The 27,705-nt window shown below is 39.9% G+C and overlaps 1 protein-coding gene across 8 annotated transcripts in view; it reads right to left on the bottom strand.

The window, feature by feature from the left end:
* PDE8A (phosphodiesterase 8A) overlaps positions 1-27,705 on the bottom strand; it is a 157,302-nt gene that overhangs the window by 82,955 nt on the left and 46,642 nt on the right. For 7 of the 8 annotated variants that reach the window (XM_077873460.1, XM_077873446.1, XM_077873399.1 and 4 more), the window contains exon 2: positions 271-327. In XM_077873460.1, coding sequence (XP_077729586.1) covers positions 271-297 — 27 coding nt within the window. In that variant the 5' untranslated portion in view covers positions 298-327. Of the gene's footprint in view, positions 1-270; positions 328-6,598; positions 6,763-27,705 lie in introns of those variants that run through there. The other variant, XM_077873453.1, reaches the window with a different exon arrangement.

The following is a 27,705-nucleotide window of genomic DNA, read 5'->3' as shown; positions in this document are numbered from 1 at the left end:
CCATCCCACAATTATGCACATTCTTTTCTTTATTGCTGAAACTTTCAAAGTAGGTTGCACACATCTCTTCATCTCTAAATACCTCAATATGTGTATCCAAAAAAAGTACATTCTCTTGTATAACTAAAGAACTATTATCAGCTGCAGGAAATTTAACGTCAATCCAATACTATTATCTAAAATAGAAAACTGTTTTCACTGTTAGGCCCACTCCCTCCCTCTCTTTAAAGAAAATCAATATGTAAAGATTACAGCATGGTTTATTATTACCTGGAGTTGATCTGGATGAAATCTCATGGGGCCAAACTGCACATCAGTTACTGCTACCTGTAAGAAAAAGATTTGCCTTAAAAAAATGTTTTTAAAAGATGAGCTGACTTTAAAATTTCTCTCTCCAATCATTGCCACAGAAGAAAGTGAGATTTTTACTCCAGAGGAAAAATCACATAAATAGTTATTACACAGAATCCCAGGGATCTCTTTATAACCCTCAGGAAAGGTGCAGAGCAGAGAGGGAGAAATAAAATGAGTCTGATCCTGGCTCTTCTTTTCCTAGATGTGTTTAACTTTAAGTGAATTACTGAACCTTCCTCAGCCTTAATTTCCCCTTTGTTACAAAGATCAAATGAGTTTACAGTATAAAGGACCCCCCAATCAGACACTGAATGAACATTAGTTCCTTTCTCCTGATGGCCAACGAAATCTTACATTGAGAATGGCATATACATAATGAAATCCAGCAGTCAGAATCATGCAACATCAGAGCCAAATAAATCCCGTTGAAAAGTAGTTAACACTTTCATTTTACAGAGAAGCACAGTGTTTATCGATAATTGCTTATCTGAGAACTTAGCACTAAATGACACAGATAAATACCATGTCATAACTAAATCCCAATAGCACCAATGGAGGGGAGGGGCTCAGCATAGACTGGGCATCATGCCAACTGCTGAACATGTTATCTTGCTCAATTTTCACAGCAACACAGCGAGGCTTACAGGTGGAAAACTGAGGTTCCAAGTACCTTGTTTACAGCCACAGAGTCAGCAAGTAGAAGCTGGGATTTATTTCACTGCAAACCCAGGGCCACTGGAAGGTTCGGGCAGTCTGTGCACTGCATAAGCGAGCCCAAGGAAGGAAGAATATTGGGGCTGAAATACAGCCCTGAGTGATGGACGCTGGCAATGAGTTGCTACCCAGAGGAGGAGACACATTTCTGTAACTTTTCCAGAAACACTATGTACTGAAGGGCTCCACAGGCCTCTGGGTGGTGGTATGATTCCATGGCAAATCTGCAGCGGAAGACCTAGATCTATAAGCCTTCCCATAAAATATTTCTGACCTGACTGCCCACTTCCCATGTCTACCCTCAGGCAGGGATCTGTCCCACAGTAAACACATGGAACAAGGCTTGCTGAGTGATAGGGAAAGCCCATGTCTATTTCTCACTGCAAGAAGCTGATGTCTACCAACTATGAGACACCAGCTTGGTTTCTCATATGCTTTGTAACAAACAGAAGAAGAAGGAAGGCCGTCACTATTCCAAGACCTAAGACTGAGGAGGACTCTGACAGTGGGAGGCTGAGGAGAAAAGACCCCCCCACATCCCAGCCTTATCCCCCCCCCCATGCTGGGTAACAGCAGGCCAGCCTCACAGCGAGGGGTGCAGCTGATGTCAAAGCCAGCAACTCTGAGAGATAATCCAAGGGGGCCAGGAGAGTCTTCAAAGAGAGGTTTGGTCTATTGCACAGTCATGTGCCTGCAGTGCACTCAGACACTGAGAGAGACCAATCTCAATGATGAGTTTTCTGTCGGTTTTCACTAAGTTTAAAGGAATGAATGAAAGTACGTACAAGGAATGATACAGATGTACTGCTTGGAGAATGCAGTGGAGCTACTCAGGAAAAAGAAAAAAGGAAGAAAATGACAGGAAAAAGAAAAAGAAGGAAAGTCACCTCGCTGATTTTCTATAGCATGGCGGACTCATGAACAGGAAGCCTGCTGCTACTGCCCAAGATAAAGCAGCCTAAGTACTTGCTTGAGTCCCTTATGTGAGTGGGGAGTGGGAGCTTCTGACAGGATACCTATGAAACTGGCTCTGAGGGCCAAGTAGATTAAAAAATCTCAAAGGAGAAAAAGAAATATTTATGAATTATATACAAGCATATGATACACTAGGTCACACAGAAAAAACACATTCCTGGAAGTAAAAACGGTACCATTTTTATTCTTCAACATAATGCCAGCAAAACAGAAATTTAAAACATGAGTTTAAGCAAAAATCAACAAACACCACTGCCATGAAAAATTTTTAAATATTAACTTGTAATTGCTGGGTCAGAGAGGGAAATGGAAATTATACCTACAGATTACCTTGAAAATAATAAAAATGAGAAGAATATCATGTAATGAAACTTATGGGACACTGCCAAATTTTACTCAGAGACAAGATTTATAGACTTAAATCCTTTTGTCACAAACAAGAATTAAGGGAACTTATCAAGCTTTAAAGTCACTAAGTTTGAGAAAGTCAAAAGTACAAACTTAAGGAAAACAAGAGGAAAAAAATAAAGGTAATAATAAAATTTTAAAATGTTAATGACTACCATATTTAAAAATACATACATACATACACGCACACATATATATACACATGTGTGCATGTATGTATATATAGCATTGATCACAAGCTGAGAAACAAGATAAAAGTATGAATGGATCAGGGCAAAGCCTCATCCCTCCCAGGAAAACAACTCTCAGCATTGGGTCCACACCAAAAGTGGGTGAAATAACTTTCACAAAGGACAGTATAACTTTATGATCTCAACTTACAAAAACAACTTACCACTGCATTAATTTTAAGAAATAAAAGCAGATATAGATTTTTTTAAAAGTTAATTTTGCCTCAGTATAATTTCAATGATATCATTTTAAAACATTAATGTTTCAGCAATTCTATTTTACCACCCAACACTTAACTTTATTTACTTAACTAGACTGCATTTTAACCTTACATCCTGTCTACGGGGTATATCCGGCTCTCAGGACCTCTGTCGAGCAGTGTCCCAGCAGAGCCGGACAACTACTTACCACCGCCCCCCCAAAATAACCACCACCAGGAAATCTGATGACATTACTCAGTGTGCGGACGTCAGCAGTGGGCCCTCAAAGAGTAAACAACTTCCCAACTGCTCTGGAAAAGGGGATCAGAACTATAGAATTCTTACATTCTTCTTTTCTTCATGTATGAAAATCAGAATCAAACTGATCGAATGCTTCAAGGTCACAGCCCTCTTAATAATTTGCTGAGCACATTAACATTTAAAAGAGAAGTCATCTTCAGGTTAATTGTAATATCACAGCTTTGATTTAATCTTTAAGTTTAAAAGCAATGGATACTTTAGACAATACAGAAACAACACTGTGGATAATGGTAATCATACAAGCTGTTTAGTTTTCTGGACTTTTAGATATGTATTTATTAAACTGTAAAAGAAATTATAAACTCTTTGTATTTTAATAAAGTAATATTTATAAATATGGCTGACAGAAGCATGAAATTTAAATTATTATCAAAACTGACAAAACACATATCAGATCTCTTTTGTTGCCTAACGGACCTAACACTTAGAGAAGTGACACTAGAAGGTGAAACTAGTTATGAATCTTGTTTGTGGATAGGGGTGGGAAAGAAAAGAGATACATAATACTAACCTGCCTACAATTTCTGTTCCCCCAAACCAACTCTATCCCTTGCCTGCTTTGTTTTTTTCCCTCTGCAGCTCTCAGTCATCATTTGCAAAACTCTGTATTTTACTATTTATCATCTTTATCATCTGTCTCTCTCACTAGAATGTAAGTTCTACGAAGACAGGGATTTATCTGCCTTATTCATTGCTGTATTTCCAAAATCCGAAACAGTCCCTGGCACGTGGGAGGCATTTAAGAAGTATTTTTGAATCAGTATTACTCAACAGCTAATCTTTTCTAATCACTCGTTTATCCGGAAATCACACTCATGCTAGTTTCTACATATGCATGTATATGTGATACAGCACTTCCAGTTTTAGAATGTTTTTATATATTCATTTCATAAAGGAACATAAAGGAAGGAAGGACTCTTACGAAAGCCTAAGCACTAGGAACCACAAAAGAATCATGTGTTTTTTTTTTTTTTTCCTACATCCCCTTTATTAGAAACAAAGATACACTGGGATCAACTTAAATTAATTGTATACAAACCTAGGAGCTCTAGCAAAGTCAAAAATCAGATTTTGTCCTGAGCCTTGCTAACCCTCCAGACTTTCCCTGTACATCCAGTGGCCTTGTCTTTCTCTCTGGGCAGAGTGGTAACTTGGTCAAAGGGACACAGCTTAGACAGTCAGGAGACACTAGTTCCTGGGTGGGAAGAGTCAAAATTAGTCCAGACATCTGTGTATCACTTACTACTATGCTTTAAGCCAAGCACTGAGCAAGGTGCTGGAAGTGCAAAGATGTACCTAACCCTGCCCTTGAGTTGCAGGAGGGGAAAATGTACACAATGACAACATGATGCAGTTTTAACAGAGAAAGGAGTTGCCTATTACGTGCTAAAAACTCTGCTTCCAGAGTTTAGTCATAAATCATACTTAAATCCAGTTTAGTCCTTCCTCTATGAGTAAGGTAAACTCATTAACTCCATTTTATTGATGAAGAAACTGAAGCTCAGAGCATTGTGGTTAAACAGCTGGTAAAGGACAATGATGAGACTAAGACCCAATTCAGGGGGACTGAATTCCTGTGGTCTTTTTATGCTTCACTGGGATTGGCCTAAAATCACCTGACCTTAACCTATATCTAATGGAAATAAGACCAAGAACCTAGGAAGCAGCATTCACTCACTTGACAAATCTTTGTTGCACACCCACAGTGAGCTAACTGGTTTCCTAGGCATTAGATATCCAATAAAAAATAAGACAGTACCTCTACCTACTGGGGGAAGGTGATAGAAACTAGCTGGGGTGCTATTTTGTTTTTTATAGATTTACTTATTTGAGAGAAAGTGCGCATGAGCAGGGGGGAGGGGTAGAGGGAAAAGCACACTCTCCACTGAGCAGGGATCCAGATGCGGGACTCCATCCCAGGACCCTGAGATCATGATCTGAGATGAAGGCAGACGCTTCACCAACTGAGCCAGCCAGGCACCCCTATTTTAAATCAGAATCCAGGAAGGCCTCTCTGAAGCAGCAATGTAGAAGATGAGATCTGAATGAGAAGCAGCCAAGCCAGTCACACAAGGAAAAGAAGGAGCCCCAGGCAGAGGGAACAGGAATGCATGGGTCTCAGGGTGGGAATGGGGAGCATTCAAGGAAAGGAAGGGAATGAGGACAGGAGATGAGGTCATGGCTAGGTAGCGGCCTTACGATGCAGAGCCTTCTAAGCCCAGACAAGAAACCTGGGTTTTATCCTAAATTTCATCAAAAGTCACCAAAGAGTTTTATATAAGAAGGTGATAGAATCTAATTTTTATTTTTTAAATAGATCCCTGGTGAAAAATGGACAGTGGGATGGTGACAGCAGAGGCAAAGGAGACCAGCGAGGAAGTTTCCATAGCAGTTCAAGTGAGAGAGGATGGCCCTGTGGCCCAGGAGATGAGCAGATAGCTTTGGGGTATTTTGGAGCTCAGTGATCAGGACTTCTTGATAGATGGGACATTATCTAATCTACTGGTTCCTAGACCAGAGTTCTGATATCTGACTTGAGGTTTTTATTTAGGTGTTGTATGGAAATTTGGGGTGCTGCAAGGCATCCTGGTAGAAGTTGGTGTGGGTCTCCTTGGTCCTTTCCAGATCCACCCACAAGATGGCACCAAGATATACCTTGAGGCAAAGCTCCCAAATGCTCTCCAAGAGCAGGCCAAATGCTCCACATCCATCCCCACCGTCCGTGTTTCTTTTTTCTCTCCTTACCTGTTCCTAATTGTCCCTTTGGTCAATTTAAACAGCAAATATTTACAAGGAGACTTTTATATGTTTCCCCAACTGAATGCCAAAATCAAGTCACATACTTGGGTAAAACTGCTCAGGTCCTTTTTTCCCTCAAACCCATAGTGTAGAGCAAAAAATGGTCTGGATTAAAAGCACTATCTAGAGTTTAAAGCCTGACTGCGAGCAAAATGCCTAATAAATTCTCAAGTATCTACAAAAAAAGATTTTCCAAGAAGCTTTTGCTATGAAACTACAACTTTACACACACATACACACTTTAAGGCATGCTTAAAACTTTATTTTTCCGAAGAGCTATTTTTTTCAGAGCACTAAGGTAATCTCTAATAAGAACCATTAACTTCATGACACCTTGAAATATCATGTGTAAAAAAACAGGATCTAGTTCTTAAATATCATATTTATGTATTTGGTACGAGGGACAAATAAAGATTTTCCTGAAACTCTGAAAGATTGCTTCTAAAGGTGAAACTAGAAAATCAATCCATAAAAAATGAGAATAGCCAATTGCAGGGTAACCTAACCCTAAGCTTCTCTTTAAATGTGCCACTGAAATTTAAGAATCCTCAAATCTCAACTGGGGAAATCTGAGGTATAAGATAACTAGAACCTACCTCTCTCCAACCCCTCAAAAAAGAGGCAACTGATCACTATGTATCATCCCGGCAGAATGAGGAGGGTCTACAGGCTGCCAGGGAAGGGGAGCCAGAGGTGGAGAACGCAGTGCTATTTATTCAGCTCCTTCCAGGAAAAACTGAATCCAGCAGGTATAGATGATCCGGATACTGAAAAAAAAAAAAGTTTCCTAACTATAAATTAACAAATGAGCATCCTGCTTCTCTCTGGGAGGAGTCTATTCTAGGCCTATGTATATATGTTGATCATGTTTATATCACACTCTGCACACTTAGACAGCAGTGAGCCTTGTTCAGGAGGGTGTACAGCTGCCTGCCCGCCCACTGCCCACTGCTAAGCATCCTGACTCCAAATGCCAGCCCAGGCCTTACTGGGTTAGCTCATGAACCTCAATGATATCCAAAGGGACTACACTGAGAATCACAACCCACACGATATGATAAATTATCCAGAATCACTCAGTTTCCACAACATGCTACCTGAGACTGGATATATTGGGGGGGGGGGGGTATTTTTTATTTTTTTTTTAAAGATTTTATTTATTTATTTATGAGAGAGAGAGAGAGAGAGAGAGAAGCAGAGACACAGGCAGAGGGAGAAGCAGGCTCCATGTAGGGAGCCCGACATGGGATTCAATCCTGGGACTCCAGGATCATGCCCTGGGCCAAAGGCAGGCGCTAAACTGCTGGGCCACCCAGGGATCCCCCAGATGGGGGGTTTAAACTGACTTTTCTCCCCTGAAAACCTATGTGTCTTTAGGCAAGTTTTCTCACTTTGCTGAGGACCCTGCCTAGAGAACAGTGATTGTCAAGATTCAGTGAGAGACAGACATGCAGTTCTGCAGGGCACCTGGCCTACGGTCAAGGGCACCATAATGTGTGGCCGTTATTGCTGGTGGAAGGGGATACATGAGCATTCACAATGCCCCTGCTGTAGTTCTAGAGCAATGAGGAAATTCTTACCAGGTGTGGAGGCTCCACACATCGGTTTTGGCAGAAAGCAGGTTTCCAGACCGAATGTTATTTGAGAGAGTCTGCCAGAGTCAAATTGCTCATCCCAACCACCTTCCTGTATCCAACCATCAGACCCTCTGAACACAGTCCACGGCCAGAGGTTCTACTGCTGAAACCATGTCTTTTATGAGCCCTGTGTTAGGAGGGCTACCTAAGTATTGTCTTAACTGACCTACACGGTTTTTCATAAATAACACTGATTTCCTCAAAGCTTCTTTTTGGAATATTTCACTATTAATTATGTCTAATTCTAGATTTCAAATAATTAGCTCTGAAAAATCAAGGAAGAAGTTGTTTCTTAAGTTCCAAGGAAAACAACTTTGGGTTTGAGAGGAGAGGAGAAAGCACAGGGGGTTGAGAGAAGTACACAGCAGGGGTACTCACCCCACCAGCAGAGTGTGAAGCACCCCTGAGGCAGACAAGGCCTTGGGTCCAGAAGATTAGGGATGGATGCTGGAGGGGGAGAATACCGGGAGCCTTGGCCCCCAGCTTCAGATAACTACTGCCTTCGCCCCTTCAATGCAAGTAATAGCAACATCCCAGGCCAGAGGTTTCCTCTGGAGAATGTACTATCCCAGGGCTGCTGCTTCCTAAGGGTTTTAGAACAAAATCTTGACCAGAAGTAATCTGGTATTTACATAGGAAAAATGCATTATTTACATCCTCCAAACTAAATACATTTTTAAGACTTTTTTTTCAGAGCGGTTTTAGGTTTACATCAAAACTAAAAAGTACAGAGATTTTCCTCATATCCTTTACTTTCATACATGTATAGCCCTCCCCATCATCATCATCATCATCATCACTCACTAGGACGGTACATTTTTTACCAAGGATGAACCCACATGGACACGTCATAATCATCCCAAATCTGTATTTTACCTTAGGCTTCACTCAGTACTGTACATTCTATGGATGTGGACAAATGTATAATGACATGTATCCATCATTAGAACATCATGTGGAGTATTTTCACTGCACTGAAAATCCTCGTTCCACCTCATCATCTCCTCCCCACCCCTGGCAACCACTTATCTTTTTACTGTCTCCACAGTTGTGCTTTTTTCCAGACTGTCCTATAGTTGTAATCATCCAAGTATCGTGCCTTTTCATATTGGTTTTTTCCACTTAGCCAATGCACTTAAGGTTCCTCCACATCTTCTATGGCTTAATAGTTCATTTCCTTTCAGTGCTGAGTAATATTCCATTGTCTGAATGTATTAGTTTATCCATTCACCCACTAAAGGACATCTTGGTGGCTTCTAAGTTTTGGCAGTTATGAATGAAGCTGCTATTAACATCTTTCTGCAGGGGTTTGTGTAGATTTAAGTTTTTCAACTGTTTTGGGCAAATACCAAACAGAAATGGCTAGGCTGTATGATCAAGTCAGTTTAGTTTTGTGAGAAACTACCAGAATGTCTTCCAAAGTGGTCATGCCATTTTGCATTCCCCCGGCACTGTATGAGAGTTCCTGTTGCTCTAACCTCATGAGCACTTGGTGTTGTCAGTGCTCCAGATTCTGGCCATCTAATTAGATGTGTGCTGGGGCACCTGGGTGGCTCAGTGAAGTGTCTGCCTTTGGCTTAGGTCATGATCTCGGGGTCCTGGGATCAAGCCCCATGTCGGGCTCCCTGCTCAGGGGGGAATCTGTTTATCCTTCTCCTTCTGCCTCTCCCCTTCCCTCCCACCCTTGCTCTCATTAAAAAATAAAATCTTTAATTAATAAATAGAAGATAGATGTGTAGTGGTATCTTGCTTTTAAATTTGTATTTCTCTGATAACATATGCTGTGGAACATCTTTTCCTGTGTTTATCTGCCATCTGTAGATCTTTGGTGAAATGTCTGTTAAAGTCTTTAGCCCACTTTCTAATGAAGTTGTTTTCTTATTAGTAGGTTTTTAAGAGTTCTTTGTATATTTTGGACAACAGTCCTTCATCAGATACATCTGTTGGAGATATTTTCTCCCAGTCTGGGGCTTTCTTTTAATGTTCCTGATATTGTCTTTCACAGAGCAGAAGTTTTTAATTTTAATGCAGTTCTTTTTTTTAATATTAATTTTTTAAAAATTTTATTTATTTATGATAGGCACACAGTGAGAGAGAGAGAGAGGCAGAGACATAGGCAGAGGGAGAAGCAGGCTCCATGCACCGGGAGCCCGACGTGGGATTCGATCCCGGGTCTCCAGGATCGCGCCCTGGGCCAAAGGCAGGCGCTAAACCGCTGTGCCAAAAATAAATAAATAAATAAATAAATAAATAAATAAATAAATAAATAATAAATAAATAAATAAATAAATAAACCGCTGTGCCACCCAGGGATCCCCTAATGCAGTTCTTCTTATCAATTATTTCTTTTATGGATGTTTTATCTGTTTATTGGTGTTGCATCTAAAAAGGCATTACAACACCCAAGGTAATCTAGAGTTTCTCCTAAGTTATCTTCTAGAAGTTTCATGGCTTTGCATTTTACTTTTAGGTCTCCAATTCACTTTGAGTAGGTTTTTGTGACGAGTGTAAGATCTGTATCTAAATTATTTTTTATGTGGATGTCCAGTTGTTCCAGTACCATATCTTGAAGAGACTATCTTTACTCCATTGTACTGCCTTTGTTCCTTTGTCAAGATCAGGTGACTATATTTACATGGGTCTATTTCTGGGCTCTCTTTTCTGTTCCTTTGATCTATTTGTCTATTCTTTTATCAATATCCCCAAAGTATCCATGAAGTTGAACCAAGGAGAGTTATTCCTCTCCTTTAATACTGTGCTGGCTATTCTGTGACTTTCGCTTCTCCGTGTAAATGTCAGAATCAGTGTGTCAATATCCATAAACTAACTTTGCTGGGATTCTGACTGGGATTGCCGTGAGTCTATATATCAAGTTGGAAAGAACTGACATCTTTACAATATTGAGTCTTCATATCCACAAATACGGAATATCTCCCCATTTATTTAGTTCTTCTTTGATTTTGCCCATCAGAGTTTTGTGGTTTTCCTCATATAGATTATGCACACACTTTATTAGATTTATACTAATAAATGTTGTTTCTTTTTGGGAGTACTAATGTAAATGATATTGTTGTTTATTTTTTAAGTAGGTTCCACACCCAACATGGGGCTTGAACTCACAACCTTGAAATCAAGAGTCACATGCTCTACTGACTAAGCCAGTCAGGCACTCCCAATATTGTGCTCTAAATTTCAAATTCTATTCGTTCATTGTTAGTAAACAGGAAAGCAAAGGTTATATTTTAACCTTGTATCCTGCAACCTTTCTATAATCACGTATTAATTCTGCCGTTAGTTTTTCTGTCAATTATTTTAGATATTCTATATAAATGATGTCATCTGTAAACAAAAAACAGTTTTAGGTCTTCCTTCCTAATTGTACACCTTTTATTTCCTTTTCTTGTCTCATTGCATTAGCAAGAATTTCCAGTATGATGTTGAAAAAGACTGGTGAAAGAAGACACATCACTGACCTACACTTGATCTTGGCAAGAAAGCCTCAAGTTTCTCATCATTAAGTATGATGTTAGCTGCAGGTTTCTTGTAGATATTCTTTACCAAGTTGAGGAAGTTCCTAGTTCTATTCCTAGTTTACTGAGACCTTTTTATCATGAATGGGTTTGGGATTCTGTCAAATGCTTTTTCTGCATTTAATGATATGATCATGTGATTTTTCTTTTTTAGACTATTGATGTGATAGGCTATATTAATAGATTTTTCTAATATTGAACCACCAGGCTTGCCTAACTGAGATAAAGCCCACATGGTTGTGGCACATAATTCTTTTTTCATTTGATTTACTAGTATTTTGTCAGGAATTTTTACATCTATGTTCATGAGAGATATTGGTCTGCAGTTTTCTTGTAATGCCCTTTATCTAGTTTTGATATTAAGGTAACGCTGGCTTCATAGAATGAGTCAGGAGGTATTTTCTCTGCTTCTACTTTCTGAGAGAGACTGTAGAGAGTTAGTATAATTTCTTCCTTAAATGTTTAGTAAAACTCACCAGTAAAGCCTTTTAGGCTTAGTGCTTTCTGTTTTGGAAGGTTATTAATTATTGGCTTAATTTCTTCAATAGATAGCCTATTCAGAGCATCAAGTTCTTTTTTTCAAGATTTTATTTATTTATTCATGAGAGACACACAGAGAGAGAGAGAGGCAGAGACAGAGGCAGAGGGAGAAGCAGGCTCCATGCAGGGAGCCGGACGTGGGACTCGATCCTGGGACTCCAGGATTATGCTCTGGGCTGAAGGCGGTGTTAAACCACTGAGCCACGGGGGCTGCCCAAGCATCAAGTTCTTATGTGAGTTTTGAAAGTTTGTGTCTTTCAAGGAATTGGTTCATTTCATCTAGGTTATCAAATTTGTGGACACAGAATCATTTATAGTATTTCTTTACCAAGCTTTTAACTTCTATGGAATCTGTAATGAAGCTCCTTCTTTCATTTCTGGTATCAGGAATTTGTATCTGCTTTTTTAGCTAGCCTGGCTGGAGGCTTATCGATTTTACTGATCTATTCAAAGAACCACCTTTTGGTTTCATTAATTTTTCTCTATTGATTTCTTGTTTAAAATTTCACTAATTTCTGCTTTAATTCTTTATTATTTCTTTTCTTCTGCTTATTTTGTTTATTTATTTATTTTTTTAAATTTTTATTTATTTGTGATAGTCACAGAGAGAGAGAGAGAATGAGGCAGAGACACAGGCAGAGGGAGAAGCAGGCTCCATGCACTGGGAGCCCGACGTGGGATTCGATCCTGGGTCTTCAGGATCGTGCCCTGGGCCAAAGGCAGGCGCCAAACCGCTGCGCCACCCAGGGATCCCTCTTCTGCTTATTTTGGATTTAATTTGTTGGGTTTTTTTCCCCAAGTGTCCGAAGGTAGTAACTTAGATTATTAATTTTATTTTTTTAAAGATTTCATTTATTCATGAGAGACAGAGAGAGAGAGAAGGGTGGGGGGAGAGACAAAGGCAGGGGGAGAGACAAAGGCAGAGGGAGAAGCAGGCTCCACGTAGGAAGCCCAACGTGGGACTCAGTCCCGGGTCTCCAGGATCACACCCTGGGCTGAAGGCGGTTCTAAACCACTGAGCCACCCAGACTGCCCTCTTATTTATTTTTTAAAGATTTTATTTATTTATTCATAAGAGACACAGAGAGAGGCAGAGACACAGGCAGAGGGAGGAGCAGGCTCCTTGAGGGGAGCTCGATATGGGACTCGATCCCAGGACTCCGGGACCATGCCCTGAGCTGAAGGCAGATGCTCAACCACTGAGCCACCCAGGTGTCCCAGATTATTAATTTTAGATCAATCTTCTTTTTCAATTACACATTCAATGCTACCAATTTCTAAGCACTTTTGCTGCATCCCAGAAATCTTGGTAAGTTGTATTTAGTTTTCATTTATTTCAAAATATTTTAAAATTTCTTTTTTAACCCATGTTTCATCTCCACATATTTGGGGAATTTCCAGTTATCTTGCTGTTATTGATTTCTAGTTTACTTCCATTGTGGACTAAAAGCAGACATTGTATGGCTTCTACTCTTTCAAATTTGTTAAAGTATTATGGCCCAGAATGTGGTCTATCTTGGTGAATATTCTGTAAGAGCTTGAGGGGGAAAAAACCACATGTACTTTACTATTAGATGAAATAGTTTATACATGTCAATTATATCCAATTGATTGATGGTGGTGTTGAGTTCCATTCTGTCTTTACTGGTTTTTTGTCTGCTGGATAGGTCCATTTCTGAAAGGTGTTGAGGTCTCCTGCCATGATACTGAACTCATCTATTTCTCCTTGCAGTTCTATTAGTTTTTGTCTCATGCAGTTTGATGCTCTGTTGTTGGGTGCATATACATAAAGGATTGTTATGTCTTCTGGGAGAGCTGATCTCTTTATCATCATGTGGTGTCCTTCTGTATCCCTGATAACTTCCCTTACTTTGAAGTCTGCTCTGTCGGAAATTAATATAGCTATATTTGCTTGTTTTTAATTAATGTTACCATGGTATGTCTTTATTTTTAATGTAGATGTCTTTTTTTTTTTTTTTTAAGATTTAGAGAGAGAGCAAGCAAGCAGGTGTGCACCTGAGCTGATATCAAAAGTCCAACACTTAACCAACTGAACCACCCAGGTGCCCCTATATGTGTCTTTATAAGTAAAGTGAGTTTCTTGGGGTGTCTGCCTTTGGCTCAGGTCATGATCTCAGGGTCCTGGAGTTGAGCCTCATGTGGGGCTCCCCGCTGAGCAGGGAGCCTGCTTCTCCCTCTTTCTGCTCCTGCTGTCTCTCTCAAAGAAATAAAATCTTTTAAAAAAATAATAATAAAGTGAGTTTCTTGTAGACAACATAGTTTCTTTCTGATATTTACTATATAAATCTTGTCAAACTCTTGGAGGCAAACCTCACAATACTGTGGGGCCCCCCTCATACCACAGTCCCTCAGAACATTCTAATTCTCTCAGAGTTGTCTGCACCAAGCCTCCAGTAATTCACAGATTACAGTTCAGGTTTTCCTACCCCAGCATTCCTGAACGGCTTCTACTCAAGAGCCTCTGGGAAGCAGTGAGTCCCTGCATTTGCCTAGCTCTCCAATCTTGGGGGTACTGTGTCTTCCCCTATGGATTTAAGAGTTGTTGATTTTTCAGTCTCTTCAGCTTTTTACTTATTGTTAGGATAAAATGTTGATTTCCAAGCTCCTCATGAACAGAACTAGAAACTAGAAGTCTAATACGTTTTCAACAAAATTATATGCAGGAAGTCTCAGATTACAGTCCAAATACACTTGTTCAAACAGCAAGTAGTCATAATTGCATAAGCATTTTGGAAAGCATGGAGTGTCAAAGGGGATATGCAGCTTCCAAAACTGCCAGTGCACATAGGGCATCCCAGCACCATCCTCCATGGGGCCACTGCCTTCCTTTGGAAGTCACAGGAGAGCAGGCAAACTGTTCTTTTGAGTGCATTCAAAGCAACCACTCCCCCTCCCCATAAAAAAAATAAGGATATTTTTAATTTCCAAGTTTTTGTCAAGAGCAAAATTAATGCAATGCAAACTGGAACTAAGTAATACATTTTAACAAGCTAAAGTAATTTTGTTACATAAACTAATTCATTTATTATAGGCTAATGCTGTTCCAAGTAGTGGGGCTTCTACTGGTCTTTCAACTACAGTTGTCTGAGGCTGACTTTACTGTGACAGCAGAAGTGGCCCAGGCACCACCTTACACCGTCTTCATGCAGGAAAAACAGTGCCAGATCCCCATAGCTCATCGTTTCATCTTGGTTTTGCTACAGAAGTAGCAAGTGTACTTGGCATGCTGGCTCATTTCCATCTCTTCACCATTTTCCTGAGGGAGACACCAAAACGAGTGCCCTATTTACCTACGATTCCGCCCTTCTTGGTGTTTAGCCAAATAACAGCAAACTAGGTCTGAGCCTGAGCGGAAGAGATGCTCATGCTCTGCACGTGCAACCTCTTGTCAAGAACCACAATATTTGACAATTAGAAAGTGATGTTTTAAGCATTTTACATCCTAACGTGCTAGAATGTTATTTATGTATATGGCTTTAGTAAATTTCAGTTATGCTTTAGGAAGCAGGTTGGGGGTTTTGAGTTGACTTACGATGAATTATAAAATTTTCCCATTTAAGAGTAAGTAATGGCTCCAAGTCGAAAATTTCACTTAGGGCACATGCTGTTCAGGAACTAATTACCAAGGTTAAGCCAAAAATGCCTGTACCTGCATACCCTATGACCCAGAAGTGAGAATTTGAGATCTATTAACAAAGATCTGTAAGGGGTTATATGCAAAAATGTTTGTCCAGGGTTATTCGAAGCGGCAGAGCTGCAGACAATATGGGTATATCTAACTGGGAAAGAGTAATATGATGAATCCTTTTTAAAAAAGATTTTATTTGTTTATTTGAGGATACGAGAGAGAGCACAAGCAGGGAAGAGGCAGAGGGGCAACCAGACTCCCTGGCCTGGTCTGACCTGGGGCTCCATCCCAAGACCCTGGGATCATAACCTGCACTAAGGCAGACGCTTAACCAACTGAGCCACACAGGTGCCCCAGTAATATGATAAATCTTAAATACTTATGCTAAGTGAAAAAGAAAAAAAATCATGAGATCTATAATACCATTTACAAAATTACAAATACATAAGCCCTCAAAAATACATACTTTACAATACCACACAAAAACGAAATAACATACATTAAACACATTAGAATGATTATGTACAGTTGGCAGGGAGAGAAAAGGAGAATCAGATGAAGACCACCAAACTAAAAAAAAAAGTGAGGAACCGTCAGAGATAGGCAAGGATTTCTTAAACATAAAAAGACTAATAAATTAGATTTTAAAATTAAGAACTTCTGTTCATTAAAGGACCCTACTAAGGGAGTGAAAAGATAAGCTACAGAATGGGAGAAGGTATTTGCAAAACATATGACTGACAAAGGGCTCGTGATATGTAAAGAACACCTAAAGATCCAGAAGTAAGGAGACCAACCAGAGGGAGCCTTGCACAGCCAGATGATGCTAATCTGTTAAGATCTGACAGGGTTTGTATTTCCCTGATGGCAAGTGATGCAGAGCATTTTCTCATGTGCATGTTGGCCATGTCTATGTCTTCCTCTGTGAGATTTCTCTTCATGTCTTTTGCCCATTTCATGATTGGATTGTTTGTTTCTTTGCTGTTGAGTTTAAGAAGTTCTTTATAGATCTTGGAAACTAGCCCTTTATCTGATACGTCATTTGCAAATATCTTCTCCCATTCTGTAGGTTGTCTTTGAGTTTTGTTGACTGCATCCTTTGCTGTGCAAAAGCTTCTTATCTTGATGAAGTCCCAATAGTTCATTTTTGCTTTTGTTTCTTTTGCCTTCATGGATGTATCTTGCAAGAAGTTACTGTGGCCAAGTTCAAAAAGGGTGTTGCCTGTGTTCTCCTCTAGGATTTTGATGGAATCTTGTCTCACATTTAGATCTTTCATCCATTTTGAGTTTATCTTTGTGTATGGTGCAAGAGAGTGGTCTAGTTTCATTCTTCTGCATGTGGATGTCCAATTTTCCCAGCACATTTATTGAAGAGACTGTCTTTCTTCCAATGGATAGTCTTTCCTCCTTTATCGAATATTAGTTGACCATAAAGTTCAGGGTCCACTTCTGGGTTCTCTACGAGATACCACCTCACACCAGTGAGAATGGGGAAAATTAACAAGGCAGGAAACAACAAATGTTGGAGAGGATGCGGAGAAAAGGGAACCTTCTTACACTGTTGGTGGGAATGTGAACTGGTGCAGCCACTCTGGAAAACTGTGTGGAGGTTCCTCAAAGAGTTAAAAATAGACCTGCCCTACGACCCAGCAATTGCACTGTTGGGGATTTACCCCAAAGATTCAGATGCAATGAAACACCGGGACACCTGCACCCCGATGTTTCTAGCAGCAATGGCCACAATAGCCAAACTGTGGAAGGAGCCTCGGTGTCCATCGAAAGATGAATGGATAAAGAAGATGTGGTCTATGTATACAATGGAATATTACTCAGCCATTAGAAACGACAAATACCCACCATTTGCTTCAACGTGGATGGAACTGGAGGGTATTATGCTGAGTGAAATAAGTCAATCGGAGAAGGACAAACATTATATGTTCTCATTCATTTGGGGAATATAAATAATAGTGAAAGGGAATAGAAGGGAAGGGAGAAGAAATGTGTGGGAAATATCAGAAAGGGAGACAGAACATAAAGACTCCTAACTCTGGGAAACGAACTAGGGGTGGTGGAAGGGGAGGAGGGCGGGGGATGGGGGTGAGTGGGTGACGGGCACTGAGGGGGGCACTTGACGGGATGAGCACTGGGTGTTATTTTGTATGTTGGTAAATTGAACACCAATAAAAAAATAATTTATTAAAAAAAAAAAAGAAGTGACAGGGTAATTCAGCCCTCTGAGTCAGAATTCAACTAGGAAAAGAAAGCAGCTTATCAGTGATTGTTAAATTCCAGCAATTTTGTAAGAATGCAAGTAAGCAAAAAAAAAAAAAAAAAAAAGAATTAAAAAAAAATAATGCAAGTAAGCAGGAAATTTGAACATTTTAAATTTTATAAAACATATAAACAAATGTCACTGGCTAAAGTCTCTTCTATTTTAAGAGTTCTTGAGAGAAAATGGAAAAAGCAGCATCCGCATCTACAATTTGTATATCTACAAGGGGGAAATGAGTTACTTATGCAACTACTACACAGTAGAAAGCTTTGTTTCCATAGAGATTATGACACAACTGATTTAGGCCTTAAATTAGAATATTCCGATTTGAATGGAGAAATGATCTTTTTGTCTAAATGAATAGTGTATTCAGTGTGAATAAAAGCTCCGCACATCTGCTGATATCATTTCCTCTTTACTTCGGTAATAATAATGAGAATACATCCATACAAGTCCTAAAAAGGAATTCAGACACCCGAAAATTTCACAAGTGCCTGAAAATATATAGAGAATGACATCTTTCTACAGGATGTACAAAAATACTGACCATAAAGAACATAAAACATTTCAAAGTATCTTTCTGCTCACTTCACAACTATTACACTTAACCATTCTCTTGTATTATTAACTAAACAACAAGACGAAAGTCAATTCTGTCTACCTTCTGTCACTACTACCTGAATTCAACAGATAAACTGTAGACTGTGGGGGGTGGGGAGAGAGAGGAACACTTGCAATTATTAATCCAAAGTCACAAAAACATCAGAATGTTAAGTTTCAAAAGGAAGTGGAATGATACATAAATCGAGTACATATAAAATCCTTCAGGGGATCACACTGCCCTGGACAAAGCCTGGACTCTGACGTGGCATTCAAGGTTCTTATAGTGTTTGAAGCCTAAGCTTCAACGGCCCTAACAACTCAGGACCTCCTGAGAGCCTGAGTCTCTTACTACTATGCCATTCTTGTGGCTCACTGAGCATGGCACAGTCCTGCTTTCTTCCTCTTCTCCCCTAATTCTTCCTCATATTTCAAAACTCAAACAAACATGCTATGCCTGTGGCCCCAACCTCCATCTGGACGAGGGGCCAAGCCTATGTGTTCCCAAAGTTATCCTGGGCTTATTTTCATCACAGTGGAATTTCATTCCCTTACTTCCTCTGCCAGGCTGAGCTTGAGTTCTATTCACTTTCATAAAATTGGAACCTAAACAAATGCAGTGCTTAGTAACTACTGAATAATTGAAATCCCCAACATTTCCTCATGTTTTGATAATAAATGTTCCTAAAGCAAATATCCAAGAAGAAAGAATAAACAAATCCCACATGATAGAGTAAAATGAAGAATGACTACATTTCCTGATTGGCTTATATTATAAATCATTCTGTTCTTTTTCTAATTCACTGTGAAATCCTCTCCAGCCAAATGGATATTCTAATTCATTCTCAAAGGTCTCCACAGAAATGATATAATCTTTAATTTTGTTACAGTTGAGTATATTCTCAATAAGCCAAATTTTTCAAAGTTGTTTGATAAGCTTCTTGCTTTGTTGCCTCTCTGAACATTTTAGCACCCTACATCAATTGCTGTTTTCAACCACATTTTCTTTAGCTATCATAGAAAGTGCCTGACCTCCTTTTTAAAAAAACCTGTTTTCCATTTAAATTATAACATATAACTAGAAGTGAAAAACAGTATTGGTTTTGAGCATACATAACTGAACCTGAAAATAAAGCATGATGCACAAAAAACAGGAAGCGAGCCTTCTAGTTCAACCAAAGACACAATTTTCATATAAAAATGTCAGGCTATGACCATGTGATTTTGTAGAAAAATCTGTATGACAAATAACAAATAAAAGCAAAAAATGTAAAGATTAATACATTTTGGATGTATATCTATATACCCTCAAAATGTCTTTACATATTAAGCTAAAGGAAACTTCAATATCATGCTGATTTAATAGTGTAAGAAATTTTCCCAATAAAAAGACTTATTAGAATGGAAAAACTCTCAAACATACACAGTAGTAATAAGAAATAAATCTAAAACATGAAATTCTAATTACACTCAGAAAATGAAATGAGGGCAGACCACTTCTGCAAGTGGCTGGTTTCACTTATTACATGCTAATTTCCCCTAAATAGTTTCCGGGACACACAGATTCCCAGCACACTGAAAACCCCTCAAGAGAACGATGGTGCAGGGCTGGTCTGCAGAGCTAGCTGAATCTACCAAATCATATGCCTGAAGAAAGACTGGTAGCAGGGGCAACAAGAAGTCTGAATATGTAGTTTTGTGTTTATCACCTCTAAGCTTTGATTAGCTCTATTGACTCTGAGGTAGGGCAATCACTTGGGGGCATCTGAACTGCGGTGGGTCTAAGGACAGGGCCCCCATAAAGAATCACTGAAGCCTCGGTGTCCATCGAAAGATGAATGGATAAAGATGTGGTTTATGTATACAATGGAATATTACTCAGCCATTAGAAATGACAAATACCCATCATTTGCTTCAACGTGGATGGAACTGGAGGGTATGATGCTGAGTGAAATAAGTCAATCGGAGAAGGACAAACATTATATGTTCTCATTCATTTGGGGAATATAAATAATAGTGAAAGGGAATAGAAGGGAAGGGAGAAGAAATGTGTGGGAAATATCAGAAAGGGAGACAGAACGTAAAGACTCCTAACTCTGGGAAACGAACTAGGGGTGGTGGAAGGGGAGGAGGGTGGGGGGTGGGGGTGAATGGGTGACGGGCACTGAGGGGGGCACTTGACGGGATGACCACTGGGTGTTATTCTGTATGTTGGTAAATTGAACACCAATAAAAAATAAATTTATTATTATTAAAAAAAAAAAAAAGAAGAATCACTGAAGCGCTTCCCAGCAGAATCCACTCCCAGAGGTTTATGTGCTTGGGGACATCTGACTCAGTAAAGGGAGCTTGGTAGTAAATGACAGTGCATGAAATAAATCTGGGCAAGGTTTTGCCTCCATTGCCCTGTTGTACACATAAGATTCTGATATTCTAGTAAGCCAACAGTTTCCTTCCATAATTGGAAGGTTGAATATGCAGGACTCTTCTTGCAGGGTAACCAAAAAAAAGTGATTTTTAAGTCATTTTCCCACTTTAAACCTGTTTAATGGAAATAGCACTTCCTCCATGCTTAAGACAAATGTCATAAAATTTCTGTCCATTCTTTCTCAACACAAAGCCCCCAGAATTGCATTTTGTTAGTTTCTGAAGGCTGCCATAACAAATGACCACAACCCAGGTGGCTTAAAACACACAAAGTTATTTCCTCACAGTTCAGGAGACTAAAGGTCCAAAATCAAGGTGGAGGCGGGCTGATTCATTCCAGAGGCTCTGAGGGAGAAAGCAGCTCTCCTAGCTGCTTCATACTCTCTCCTAGCTCCTGATGGTTGCCAGAAATCTCCGGCAGTCCTTGGCTTGCAGCTGCATCACCCCAAATTCTGCCTGTTGTCACATGGACTTCTTAGAAGGACGCTCGTCATTGGATCAAGGGCCCAGCCTAATCCAGTATGACCTCATCTGAACGGATTCCATCTGCAAAGACTATTTCCAAATAAGGTCCCATTCTGAGGTTCCAAGAGACATTAATTTTTGGAGGACACTATTCAACCTGGTACACTCTTTAAGTCACACAAACAGCTTTAATTAAGTCATTAAAATGATTAATCTACTTCATTTACATAGAGATCAAATTAGGCAAAACTATAGTAATGTTTGTGGGGGGTAGGGGGTGGCAGAGAGAACACAAGAAGGCCTTATAGGGTCCTGGAATGTTCTATTTTCCAGGATCTGTGTGCTGGTTACATTTACAAGAATTCATCAAGTTGTACACTTAGGATTTCTGCATTAACTTTCAAAAAGCGTTTACTTTAAAAAGAAAGCAATTTGTCCAATATCTTAACAGCACTTCAGTTTTCATCTGAAGACTTCTCTCCACCAGCAAGGGCTGGTTGCAGGGGCAGCATGCCTCTGGAGAAAGGGGGGTGGCTGCCTCTCTCTCCCTCACTTCCTCCCCCACTTGCTAGCTGCTGTTTGAGGCAGGGAGCGTAGGAAAGGGCCAGAGAGAAGTAAGTTCTCACTTGCCTGGAACCATTACATGATCTCTCACTGTTGGAGGCTGATGGATTTTTAAAGCTTTTCTCTTTCAGAACATTTTCGTGGGTTCTTTGGAGATTCTCCTTCTGTGTCCTTAGCCCTGCAACTGCTTTAGATGGGCAGTGCCTCTCTTCCAGCTGGTTTTCCCCAATCCTCCCTTACAGTGCATACGGCACAGCCTTTAGTGCAGGGGTCCCCTCAGCCTGGTCAGCTAACATCTTAGCAGGAAGCCTTTGAGAATGACCCTATATCAACATTCTACCTAGATCTGGCATCTGCCCAAAGCCAAGTTGTGCTCACAGCTCTGCTCTGAGTTGCTTAGTGGGAGGGAAGGTTGGTATATTCACGTTCAAGTCCACTGTGCTTTCAGGTGAAGTGGCTCTGTGTGGATGACATGAGCCCTTTGTCCTCTAATGTCTGGGGTGCTTCCTGTCTGAGCCTCCATTTTACTTACAGGCAATTTTGAAGAAAGCATCCTCATTCACTGTTCAGATGTGTATCAAGAGCAGGAGTCTCTGAATGGATACAGAATGAAGAGCCAATGGGAAACAGGAGGAAGAAAAGGACTGCTGTGAAAAGCAGAGGAATCTGGGTGGCCACCAAGGTGAACAGGAGGTAGACCATGAGGAAAGTAACAGATCTTCCGATCTTCTTGCAAGTTGGCAGGGCTGATATTCCTCCTGCATTGCATGTTTGTTGTTCAATCCAGCACCCTCAGCCAGTTCTATGAACTCTAGTACTAAGTAGTCTACTAGGCCTACTTTCAGCATTGTTGAGTTTTCAACCTTGGAGAGTCAAGTTGAAGATTTGGGAGGGTGGTATTAAAGACTGCTAAGTGCCATTTAAACTAGAATCCTCATGTACACTGCCATCTGTTATATACACACATTAATTTTTATGAAACCATGGATTAAATAGTAAATAAGGCTTTGGTTCTGCTGGTGAAACAAAGAATGCCACTGCACACACATGAAAGGACTAAATATTTTAACACTTCAGGATGAGAGCCTGTTTATGTTTCAGGAGCTTCCAAAAACAAAATATCATATTTTCCTGGTCCTCAGTGATAGCTTTTTTTTTTTTAAGGTTTTTTTTTTTTTAAGGTTTTATTTGAGAGTGAGAGAGTATACACAAGCAGGGGGAGGGGCAGAGGGAGAAAGAAAGAATCTCCAGCTGACTCAGCATTGAGTGTGGACCCCAACACCATGACAGAAGCTGAAAGCAAGAGTCAGATGCTCAACCAGCTGAGCCATGAGCCATCCAGGCACCCCAGCCCAGTGGTAGGTTGTAAGGACTTCACCACCAAAAAAAAAAAGAACTTCACCAAAACCTCCCACATAGTATTCAAGTTAAGTAACAATGTAGCCTTTTCTTTTTTAAAATTTCACTCATTAGTTTGGGATTTTTAATTTCTTCAAAGGAAGGAAGATAATCACCTTAAACCAACACTTCATTGTAGCTGGCTGAGTGGAAACCAATAGTATAAAGTGAATATCCAGAAGTGAGATAGTATTTCTGTGACTTCAATGCTCTTGAACATTAAGTTGCCTCTTCTGTTATAGGGACCTGTATTAGTGGAATAAGTGGTTTGACTTCCTGATGACCAAGCTTCTGGATGCCATCTTGTGACCTCCAATTCCCATTTATATTTATTGATAGAACAGATATTGACCTTAGTTCTATCAATTATTTTTCTTGCCTTTTTTTAAAGATTTATTTATTTATTCATTCATTCATTCATTCATGAGAGACAGAGAGAGAGAGAGAGAGAGAGGCAGAGACACAGGCAGAGGGAGAAGCAGGCTCCATGCAGGGAGCCTGACGTGGGACTCGATCCCGGGTCTCCAGGATCACGCCCGGGCTGAAGGCGGCGCTAAACGGCTAAGGCACTGGGGCTGCCCTGTTGCTCTTTTAAATGACTGTTTTCCTTTGGTGTATTTTGATATTTAAGATGGTTTATATTTTTATCTAGTGGTTACTTTTATTAATATTTATAAACCTTTCCTTTGGTAATTTCTACTTAATTCCCTATAAGGAATGATGGGATTAAGGTATTTTCTTCTCCCACACCATCCCTCCACAACACTAGTTTAGCCGATTATATCCTCTTTTCCTGTCTAGCTTTGTACTCCTAAATATACTTACACCTCTATTAGCTTATCTGTTAGTTCTAAATGATGCTCTTTGAATCCTAGCTATTAAAGATAAGGGAAGAATATTTTTACTTACCACCCAAATCTAGCTGGTTAGATAATTTCCCACTGTCAGGTTACATAACCTTTACATTCTGTTCTATTGCACTACTCTTCATATTTGTTTTAATAACCTACAATTAAACAGACTCTGTGCTCATCACCAGTTCTTTTGCTGTAGTTTCTCTAGTGATCTTTTGAGGGACTGAAGTTTATTTTTGACTAGATTCCTCAGGAAGGATTCGTGGGAACAATCTTCTCAATATCTTCTGTTAAAAAACTCGTCTTTTTTTTTAAAACAATTTTGCTGAATATAAAATCCCTGAATATAAAATCATACTCACTCTTCTGAAGGATTCTGTCAGTGTTCCCTCGTGTTGATGAGGAGATGAAGCAGCCACAATCTCCCCTCTCACAAATGAGTTGATCTTTCGGCCTAGCTGCCCAAATAATTCTTTACATTTGCAGCCCCAAACGTCACATTTCTGGGCACCCGAGTGGCTCAGTTGGTTAAGCGGCCTACTCCTGATTTCAGCTCAGGTCATGATCTCAGGGTCCTGAGATAAAGCTGCCCCCCTCCCCCAGTCACCCTGCTCAGTAGGGAGTCTACTTGAAATTCTCTCTCCCTCTCCTTCTGCCTCTCCCCAACCCTCCCCCCAACACTCTCTCTAAAATAAATAAACCTTTTAAAAATCATCAGCAAGGGGCGCCTGGGTGGCTCAGTCAGTTAAGTGTCTGCCCTCAGCTCAGGTCATGATCCTAGGGTCCTGGGATGGAGCCCCTGCGTCATCGGGTTCCCTGCTCAGTGGGGAGTCTGCTTCTCCCTCTCCCTCTGCCCCTCCCCCAATTTATGCCTGGGCTCTCTCTTTCTCAAATTAAAAAAATATCAACAACAAAAAAAGCCCTTCACATTTCTGTTCCCTGCCTCAGGCAATTTTTGTACCCTTCATTTGCATCTGCCATTCACTCTCTAACTCTTCGTCACCATTTCTATTTCACTTAGCTCACCTACTCCATTCCTGTTTTCTATATTGCTGTCTTACATCACTTTCAACATTGCCTCCCTGTCTTTGATGGTTTTCTTCTTCTTTTCCTTCACTGTCTTTCCTGGACTCAAGTTTCTTTTCCTATTGGCTTGTCAGTTCTTCCCTGAGCTTCTGTATTTCTTTTTTTGTGCTCTAGTTCTTTGTATAGGTGGATTGACTTTTTTTCAATTTGTGAAATATTTAGTCATAATTTTCATTTGTTCTGTGTCAGTGTTTTTCTAGTGAGTGTTATTCACCGTTTTTTTTTTTTTCATGTTTCCTTTATCATTTTTTCTTGTAATTATGTTTGACTAGGCCCTAAACTGGTCCATTCTTTGATCACTCATTCATTCTTGAAGGCAGTTTTTCCTAGACCAGTTACTTGAAGATTCATCTGGAAGGATGGCTGGAGCCATATTCAGGGGAATAGGAGACTGCTTTCTTTTTCTGGCAGGACTGTATATATGTGCATATAAGGTGTGGGAAGGTGTTCTTTAGCTTCTCTCTGTCCCTAACCAAAAGGGACAGGCAGCTGCAGGGCCTTAGCACTCTCCTTCCCACCATCACAGATCAGGCTGCTCCCTACATACCTTACTTGTGTAAATCCTCATTCAATCTCCAACCTCCTCTGTACCTTAAAATCAAACTGGATCTGGTGCAGTTTCTGCCACCAGCCTGTGTACACCTTTCCATTCAAACAAAACATTTTGGCTTTGAAACCCATGGTGTATTTCTCATCTTGGAAAACGTTATTTGCTACACGCTGTTTTTTTTATTTTTTCCTTTTCCTCAGATCTATGGCTGTGTCTTCTGTTCACTTCCTCTTACACTCCTGGTCAATCTTTCAAAGACTCTTTCCATTCCTTTTCTGGCTTGGGGTACCACACATCTGATTTCTTCAAAGACAGTGTCTTTATTTCTGTTTCTTCTTCTCCTAGTTTCCAGGGATGATTCCAGGAAAGGAGAGAGAAAGGAGGACTTTAGCATGTTCAAATCTTAAGTTCTACTTTTTTTCCCTCCAAAAAGAAAATAGCTTTATAATTTCTTTGATTATAAAGTAACACATGGCACTCCAAAATCCAGACAATACAGAAAGGGTACAGAGAAAAAATAAAATAAAAAGGTTTTACCTGAAATCTCATCAGTCTAAAAAAAAATCCCTGTTAACATAGACACACATATCCTGATACTTATAAATCTACCTTATCCTGTGCTTCCCCCCCCCACTTAAAACTGAGTATTTTCTTGGAAATACAGATCTAAAATATAATTTTAATAGCGACATTATATTCACAATGAACTTCCTTTTAACTAAGAGTATCATGAGGCACTGTAGTGTTTAAACTTTAAAATAAACAATCCCATAAACCAGAAGTCATGCCCCCTCAAGATCAAATTTTCCACATTTTAAAACGTTTCCTTGTAAATCAGAGAAAATGAGGGGTTTATTCCACAGGCCTTTAGAAATAAAACAAGCAGGCCTAGGTCTGTAAAAACTAGGTAACTAAGGGTTCTCTTGAAAAGTTACGTTTTCCATGACCTTTGTTCCCTGTATAATAAATACACTGTATTTTCCTGGTTTCTCATTTACAAGACAGAGAAAATCCAAACAAGTCTTATACTAAGGACGAACAATCTCTACAGGTTATTAAATCAGGAAGACAGTGAGGAGAATTACAGACTGCTCCTCTTATAACTAGAGGTGAGCTTGTACTAGGGCATCAAACAAGGGACCATGTGCAAATTGCCTGCAGTATATGAGTTTTCACTAAACTGTCTTTTCTAATCTATTTCCTTAATTAATAGAGACTTAGAACTACACAAACACTGAAACTCAAAGCTGGTTGTAGCTGTGAAGATAGAAAACATTCTGTTCTTTCTCTCAGCAGACACAGAAACAACTTTTTCAATGAAATATCCCCTACACAAATGAGCAAACCTCCAGATGGCTATGTACTGGCATGTGCCACGGAACAGGCTATAAGTGAATGTTATTCACAAAAACATTCCAACAAATGTTTGAATATAGCCCTTAAGTTAGGATATGCCCCCTATAAAACTGGCTTAACAATGGATTCAATAAGCAGTCAGGCACGAGAAGAAGTGCACAAGAGAAGGCCAGAAACCAGTGATTTATTCATAGTAATCAAGCCATTACCAACAACAGTAGCATGTAGCATTTGGATGTTTCCTATGTACTAAAACAGCATCTAAACTTTCCATCAGTCCTATAAAGTAGGAACTGTTATCATTCATAATTGGGAAACAGAAGCTCAGCAAGGTTAACCTACTGGTCAGTGACATCACTAGGAAGTGAGGATGTGGGTATCTAGACCCCTAAGGCCCATGCTTGTCTCTGCACTATACTGCCTCGTATGCTTAACAGCTATGGAAACTCAGAAAAAGGGACAGTGATTTTGACCAAGACAGGCAGAAAGGCAGGAATCAGGCTGGGTCTGGAAAGGCAGGCAGGACCTGGACAAGTGGAGACGCACAGAAAGGTCTGTGTGAGCAGAAGCAACAGAAGAGGAAGGCTGACGCAGAATCTCGGACAGCCACATGGATGGGGCTAATTATAACCCTCTTCTCATCCATCTGGCAAAACTGTGTTACAGAAACTGGAAGACAAGATACGTGAGACACAAAGATAGAAGTCTAGCCCCAGCTCTGCCTCTCAATATATGGCCTTTGGGGAGACACTTCACACTGAGCCTCATTATAGTC

This window comes from Canis aureus, chromosome 2 (genome assembly GCF_053574225.1).
Source record: "Canis aureus isolate CA01 chromosome 2, VMU_Caureus_v.1.0, whole genome shotgun sequence".
NCBI classification, from domain to species: Eukaryota; Metazoa; Chordata; class Mammalia; order Carnivora; family Canidae; genus Canis; species Canis aureus.
The sequence above is the reverse complement of the archived record's forward strand: the minus strand, read 5'-3'. Positions and strand labels throughout refer to the sequence as shown.